The 7,956-nt window shown below is 29.4% G+C and overlaps 2 protein-coding genes across 4 annotated transcripts in view; one reads left to right on the forward strand and one right to left on the reverse strand.

Moving 5' to 3' along the window:
* Window positions 1-528, forward strand: part of LOC108751934 (enhancer of rudimentary homolog) — a 4,295-nt gene extending 3,767 nt beyond the window's left edge. For both annotated transcript variants that reach the window (XM_018492430.1, XM_018492455.1), the window contains exon 4: window positions 348-528. The gene's annotated coding sequence lies outside the window, so the exon portion shown is untranslated. The remainder of the gene's footprint in view (window positions 1-347) is intronic.
* Window positions 529-1,889: 1,361 nt separating this feature from the next.
* LOC108751822 (UPF0518 protein AAEL005291-like) lies at window positions 1,890-7,950 on the reverse strand. 2 transcript variants are annotated; one of them, XM_018492250.1, is made up of 11 exons: window positions 7,761-7,950; window positions 6,823-7,034; window positions 6,080-6,331; window positions 5,859-6,009; window positions 5,521-5,766; window positions 4,806-4,973; window positions 3,470-4,741; window positions 3,074-3,272; window positions 2,825-2,836; window positions 2,599-2,746; window positions 1,890-2,107 (listed from the first exon to the last, which is right to left on the reverse strand). In XM_018492250.1, exons 1-11 carry the CDS (start codon window positions 7,908-7,910, stop codon window positions 1,951-1,953), a joined length of 2,967 nt encoding a protein of 988 aa, XP_018347752.1. In that variant the 5' UTR covers window positions 7,911-7,950; the 3' UTR covers window positions 1,890-1,950. The 2 variants fall into 2 exon arrangements, with proteins under 2 accessions (XP_018347752.1, XP_018347760.1); XM_018492258.1 differs by lacking the exon at window positions 2,825-2,836.
* Between the last annotated feature and the right edge of the window lie 6 nt (window positions 7,951-7,956).

Genomic DNA, 7,956 nt, shown 5'->3' on the forward strand with positions numbered 1-7,956 from the left:
TGAGGATCTTAAAAAAAACTAATAATGTAAGAAAATAATTCACGATTATCAGAGATAATTTTTGCATTATTGTCCTAAAACTTTAATAAACACTCATAATTTACTTATGACTGTACATTACTTTCAAACACGATTGCTTTTTAAAAATAAGCACCTTTAAATGTTAAATATATGTTAATTACAAACAAACGTCGCTGACTGGAATAGCTCCATGAACAAAGAAAATCTTACTCTACCCTATATATAATACAATATTTTTATATTTTATACATTAAGGGAAGATCCTGATTTAGAAATAGGGCAAAATTAGGAACTTTTTTTTATAAAAATATAACTATAAATTTTAGGGGTATATGTTGTGATCGTACTCGCGAGCACAGCACAACTTCGTCGCGTTTAAGAAAAATACAGAAAATTAGAATCAGACTACAATTTCGCATACAGAACGACATACGAAAAGGACCGCTCAGCTGTGTAATAGATGGGTGACTCTCATGAGTGGGGAAAATTGGAGGGCGAGAAAGATAAGAGATATCAATCATATCAAATTACATATAACAAATAACAATAATGTATTTGAGAATTACGCGATACAATACGTCGATCATAACATACGAGTCGTGTAATACCAAACACGGCAACAGTGGCGCATACAATGTAATGGCGAGCACTCTACGCGCGAAAGAATATCAGAGTCGATAGAATATGAGCTCGCAAGGAAGTGAATAATTAAGTCTCATACAAACATATAGCTCTCGCACAGTCAGATAAAGATTCTCGCCCTTAAAAATTATTTCTCGACTAAGCTTCTGAGCGTGAACAAGAAGTTATCACGCGGTAAATAATCGTTTCGTTCCTAATGCATAACAAACACAATAAGATAAACTCATCGCATGAACGCTACCATTACATACACGCAATTAAAAGAAACGAATGACTTGTCGCATCATTATATCTATATGTATAATTATTAGATATTATTAATAATGAAAAGTTGTTTTTAAACTCTTAATGTCGGGCAAGTAAGAATCACTTTAAAACATAAGCATAATACAAACTAAGTTCTAATTTTGTGGATAGATATCTATTAAATATATTTCTTTGTGTTTTTTTCGTGTAACTTAACCACGTATAATTAGTTTTTAAAAAATTTGAAAGTTTAAATTAAAAAAAATTTATTTATACAATTTTTTAAAACGTTTTATTTATTATTATATTAACAATGTTAATTAAATAATTTTTTTTATTATAAACAAAAAAATAGCATTTATATTAATTTATCGTTTTCTTCCATATTTTTTTAGTTCACATTTTTAAAGGTATCGTTGTATCCAACTAGTACTGGCGGATTTGACTATGTACATTCATTCTGGAACACTGGTACTTTCAAATAAATGACTATTTCAGTGTAAAACCTTGTAAAATTTTTTAGTTATTCATTATTATATTTATTTTATTTTAAAAAATATGCATAATTAATATTACATATCTTTTGAAAGTAATAATATAAATTCCTTTTAAAGGAATCACAATGAAAAGCCATTTAGAACATTATTTAATCCTCTTATATTTTCTATTATACGTGTGTTCAACTGTTTCAGACCAATGTGTGCACGCGCGCGTGTGTGTGTTGTATGAATATCTGTGTGTATAAGAGTACCGCGAAATCAGTCTTCATCGGTGTGCAATGAATAACGAGCAAATAAGTGATTGTCATTTTGTGTTACTTGATTATATTCTCTTTATGCAGGATAAAATTTTTGTTTAAAATATTTTTTTATATTTCACGATTTTTACTCAGAAATATGCCAAATTAATTTCAGCATTACACGCGGAATTGAATTTGTCAAAAATACATATTTTTTATTTTCTTTACATTTGAATTACATATATATAAACGGAGGGGAATATTTTCAAAGATTCTCTCTTGTTTCATATTCATGTACAAATTCACATAAATCTATTACTATCTGTAATGGACATAATGGCATGCTCCTGAGTGATTGCTGCGAGCTCTTTAAGCCATTCATCTAATATGACAGAACATAGTACAACATTTTGCACTGGGCTTACTTCATTCGGTGATTCCCACGAAGTTTTCGTATATCTATTAAAGAGAAGAATATGTAACTATATTGCATTCTATTTATTCATTCACTTATTCACTCATACTCGTGGGATTAAAATCATCTCCAACATAATTAGGTCTTAGTAATAGATTTAGGGTAATTTTTCAAATATTTAATGTGAAAAATGTGCTTATTTCCGATTTCTGTTAATAAAGCTTTGACGTCGACGTTGACACCAATTATTTTCAGATAAGGAATTTGATAATTGCAATTTATTTAAAATTTAGTTTTGATTTCTACTATCATTAAAAATCCAACTTTACATATGCACAAAGTCGTAAAAGAACAGACATGCGCAAGCAAATTTGTATAAATTTGTATTGTAAATTTGTACGCGAAGTAACGAAGTATAATTTAACGTTCTGAACATTGCGATAAAAAACTGACTCGATACTTTGGGAATCCCTGACCTAGATTTTTCTTTTGATATTATAATTACTATAAAGTACAGAAATCTAAGACAATTTACCTATATCCAGATCCAACTATTTGTAACTGATCTTCTGATATACTGGACGGCTGATTGATGGAATTTGTTAGACTTGGACCTAAACCGCCACTTGATCGTCTGAACATTTGTGTGAATGATGATGTCAAACTTTTCCTTTTTGGTTCCCCTATAAATACAAATGATATAATAATTTGAAATTTACATATATAATATACGAGCAAAAATATTTTATATCAATACATACATCTTTTGAATACTTCCAGTGTGCACAAAATTTTAAAAGATATGATAATTAATGTAGTTGTGAAGTTATAAAAAGGGCAAAAGACGCGAAAATGAGAAAAGAATGAGATAAATGAGAGAATAGAAAAATAAAAGAGAAGAGAGTCAATGAGTAAACGATTGCAGTACTGAATCCAATGTTTATATTCTTTTTATGAATAATAGAAAGATATATTTAATTCTTAAAATATATTCATGAAATAAATAGTACCTCTTGAGAATGGTTCACTAGTTAAAGACTGTCTTTTAATAGATGACGATTGCGCAGCAGCTTCTATTACATTTTTCCTCGCATTTACTAATTTGTTTTCTCGATTAATCAGAAATATTTTTGCTTGTTCAACTAATAAATCCACGTTGTTATGTTTTGAAAGAAATTGATCTATTTTATGTTTTAATGACGCAAGCACCTGCAATATAAATTATTAAAATATTATTTCTCTTGATTTCCATAGCGATCTACAACATCTAAATAATAAAAATAGTACTGTTCTTTAGAAGAAAAACTCAAACAAATTAGATTAAAATCAATGTAAGTCTGCAAACACGGATAGTAATGCAATATCATTGCATAATGCATAATCACAAATGCAACAACGATAAGTACCTGAAACAAAGACTTGATGCTGGGTTGAAATACAAGAGAATGGTTTAACAGAAACGATTGCAGTAAAGGTTGAGAATATATTGCCAATCTGCTGATGAGGCCCGTGAGATGTAAATTGACATATAAATTATTGCTTGTCATACACTCGAGTTTTCGTAAAATCACATCTAAAAATATACCAACATTTGGCTGTCCGTTAAACACGTCCTGTCGGTACAAAGGATCTTTATTTAATTTATTCGACGATGTTTCCACAATTATTGAAGGGTTTGATTCCGCGTCATTACGCATAAGGACATCGTCAATCTCTTTTTTAATTATAATGTGCGTTTCTTCATGTTCACTTATCCGATCTTCACTGGTTTCCTTATCCGGTGTTGACTCTGGCGATCCTTTAAACGCAAAGCTTTCGTAGCCGCTACTTTCACCTAGTGATATAAGTGAATTCATTGCCGTGGTCGAGTCTTCTATGCAGCTATCGGATTCTTTTTTATTAAAACTGATTTCCTCTGTACATTCTGTCATTCCAATGTTTTCGTTCAACAACTCTGCAATATCAGCATCTAATTGTGCTTGTTCATCAAGAGACAATGCAATATCCGTGTTCAATTCGTTTTTAAAATTACGTTCATTACTATTTAAATCTTTTCCTTCCAATAAAGATTGAATATTAAGTAACACATTGTCCAATGGTGCATCATTATCATTTTCGCATGATTTCATTGCATTCTTAATCATTTCCAATGTTCTAGATCCTTCTGCCTTTTTCTGTGATTGATCAGATACAATATTTTCATCTATCAATGTAGTCATGCTAATATTACTATGTTGAGGTAAATTACCATCATATTGGCAAGACCAATTGGAACACGCAATACGGCAAGCTTTAATTTTTTGTCTGGCATCACAGAGATATGCATGATAATTTCCATATAAGCTATCTGATAATCTAGTACCATAATTTATCGATGCTGGTAACGATTTCATAGAATCAGATGTGGTGCATCCATATTTGTCGTATGTAGATAGTACGACGTTAGGTAAAGAATTTGTTTGCGAGTCCATTGGCGTAAATACAGAACAACAATGTGGTGTTAAAGATAAAAATTTTTCTGCCGCTCGTCCAAAAGGATCTACATCTCTCAGTCGACTACGTTGAGAAAGCATTACGTGTGAACACGGATTTAATGCACCCAAACACAATTCCAACATGATATCTTCGCAATTTAAATTAACTAGAGTTTCAAACAACGCCAGAGTAACTATGCATAACTAAAAACAAAATGTTAGAAACAAGTTTATATCTAAGAAATATTCTATCAGATTCATAATTTACCCTCGATCGAGAAGAAATCCTTTGTATTAGGTAATCTAATATTCTACAATCTTCATAATTATCTTCTAACAGAAATCTAACGAGCGATCGCAACAAGCCAGGATCAGTTACAGATCGAAGAAACAAATCAAAATAAGCTGTCGCTGTGACCAATTCTTCCACGGTCGTCTGTAATTATTTTCAAAGAATTAAAATAAAAGTTTAATACCTTTCAATTTCTGCTCTACAATGTGATAAACTTCTAACTCTCTCATTGATCAGATGACAATAGATATGTTAACACGTTAATCGTCAATACGAGAGTTGTATTATTTATTTTACGTGTAAATATTATACATTTCTCTCCGTTCTCTAACACGGATAATTTTTTTTAGTAATCACTGTACTTGCAATGAAGTTTAGTTAGAATCATTTGATAAAATTTTATAAAATAAAATTTTATTTAAAAATGTTTTGTCATAATATTAATAGAATATATTAATAATCACCATTATATACATACCCTTATGTGATAGTATATTATAAAAATAAATAAATTTTTTAATACTCATATAAATTTAACATCTTATAATTATTTAAAAAATGAAAAATAATATATCTCTTGTAAAAATAAAAAACTATTTACGTTAATAATATCGAAATATTAATATAAAAATTTAATTATGAAATTTTTATATATAATTGCTCTTTTATGTCTTACTAAATCTACACTCACTTGTAACAATGCTGGACCTATGACAGGAATTAGAAAACCTTGATATAAAAATTCAAGTAACTGTTTTTGTACCATCGGATGTGCTACTTGTGTAACTGCATTGCAGAATTCCAGAGAATTCATGAGTTGTGTAAGTGCAGGTAAGTCATTTACATCATCCGGTGTCAACTGATGCCAATCATCTGTTTCAATGTTAAGTTTCCTTGGAAGTAAAGAATAAAGACCACTCAATCCTGTAGCTAGTACCTAAGTAAATATAAACAATATCGTTTTTTACTTTTGTGCACAAATTTTTGCAAGCAAATTTGATTTCAAAATAACAATATTGCATTATTTACAGGACATATATTGGAATGATCAGCAATGTATAATCCAATTTCGTCATTTTTTTTTGAAAGTGACATACACAATAACATAGCGTCACGCGCTTGCTGACCAACACCGCCTTCTCGATGAATATGAGGTATTAATAGATTAAATATAATAAATCTGAAATGATTAATAATTTTTAAGGATTATTCCTATAAAATATTATTTATCATAAAAAATAAGATATTACTTATTCTTTCCGGATGCAGTTGGATGAAAGAACAAATCAAGTAATGCCATATTTTGCATTAAGGCAACACATAGCTGATTCAATAGTACTACTAATTTTTTTTCTATTTCTAATGGCATAATATCGTTTGAACATTCTTCTAACAATCGTAGAAGTGGCCTCGTAACTGTTTCGTGTGCAAGAAGAGTACCACTATGTGAAACTAATAATTCATAAAGTTTTATTTGTTCCAATCTTACTGCATTATTAAATCTGTAAAAAAATTCTTACGTATAATATATGTATAATGTAATAACTTGTATATATACAGAAAAATAGATATACATATAAATATAAATATATAGATTCGTCTAATGAAAAAAATATATCGAAGTATGTTTAAAAAATAAAATCTTTGGTAAATATTAAATTAATAAGAATAGGTTTCATTTTGAAAGAGAGTACTTAGTGTAACTTTCTGCTTTTAGAATTGCTTCGTTCAGAATTTTGTATATAAAAAAGTAGCCAAATTATATAATGAATTATTAATGGAAGATATGATTATCTGTTTTGTGTCTATGCCAATATAATTAACAATCAAATAAAAACATAGATAACTCGGGAATCGATAAAAATTAATTGAAAGAGATAAGATAAAAACAAAAATGTGATCCAGTTAAAATTGTGAAAAAAAAATATATTATAAAAATAAATATATATTTTATATAAGATATAAGTATATACAGTTATTAGCAGAGATATACCTTCCTGTATGTATACTCCAATCGTACAATTTAACAAGTAAATTTTCGCTTAATAAATATTCTAAACACGGAGAATGCGTTGCAGTGTTACCCTGTTGATAGTGATTATGCGAATTCGAATCCCGTAACTCCAATATCAATAATGTCACCATTTGGTCAATGTGATTAACAACTCCAAGTACATCATCTTGACTAGGTATCCCTTTAGGAGGCTGAAAAATACATTAATTGATTTAAAAAATATCAGATATATAAGACATCTATAAAGAAATTAAAAGTAATTCTCACACTAATAAAGGATCTGTTACAACTCTCCGAAATTAATTTGATTCTCTTTGAAATACGTTGTTAATCACAAAAATCTAAGAGAAATGTTTTATTTATATAGGCTTTTTATATGGGTTAATCTCATATTTAAGGGGATAAAACAATCCCTCAAAATTAATAGAGATAAGAGTATTTTCAAAATAAGTATCTCATTTTAAGTTTAAAAATTTTGAGGGATTTCCAACGCGAATAGACCTATTATGTACTAGGAGCTTCTCCTCCCCCTCCACCCCTCCCGCTCGACCCAAGATGCAAACGTGACCATAGCACATGCGCAATTCATTACACTGTACTGATATGACAGGTTTCGTAACCTCAATAGTAGTGAACTTTTAAATTAATATCTCATTTCACGGGACAGAGTGACATTTTTTTCTGCCAGATTCTTTCGTTTCATGCAAAAACGCATCGAATGAACCCAATTTCATGAAAATTCAAGTGAACGAGAGCATTCTCAACAAATACTCATTTATATATATATTTTTTTCATAAATCTGTAATTAAAGATGTAATTTAAAGAAGATATCCTTTAGACACACACATTATCTAGGGAGAGATGTAAATTTCAAAATAGTAAAATTTAGAAAGTTCTAAAAATAGGTTGTTCTTACTAAAGAATGCAGAATAATTTCGTATATCTGTTGCGAATGTTTGCAAAAGCTGTCATAACATGCAGATGGATCAGCGTCCTTTGGTGGCGAATCCCTGGATCGCTGTTTGCTGAAGCTCGTTCGCAACGGATTGGTTCGTAGCCAACTCATTGTTTTTTTTTTTTTTTTTTTTTTTTTTTTTTTTTTTTTTTTTTTT

This window comes from Trachymyrmex septentrionalis, unplaced genomic scaffold (assembly GCF_001594115.1).
Source record: "Trachymyrmex septentrionalis isolate Tsep2-gDNA-1 unplaced genomic scaffold, Tsep1.0 scaffold112, whole genome shotgun sequence".
NCBI lineage: Eukaryota > Metazoa > Arthropoda > Insecta > Hymenoptera > Formicidae > Trachymyrmex > Trachymyrmex septentrionalis.

Coding starts and splice junctions, on each gene's coding strand:
- LOC108751822 (XM_018492250.1), bottom strand. CDS start 7,910: ATGAGTTGGCTACGAACCAATCCGTTGCGAACGAGCTTCAGCAAACAG. Junction 7,035..7,760: donor AAATTATTCTGCATTCTTTA/GTAAGAACAACC, acceptor TGTATTTTTCAG/CCTCCTAAAGGGATACCTAG. Junction 3,273..3,469: donor GCATCAAGTCTTTGTTTCAG/GTACTTATCGTT, acceptor TTTATATTGCAG/GTGCTTGCGTCATTAAAACA.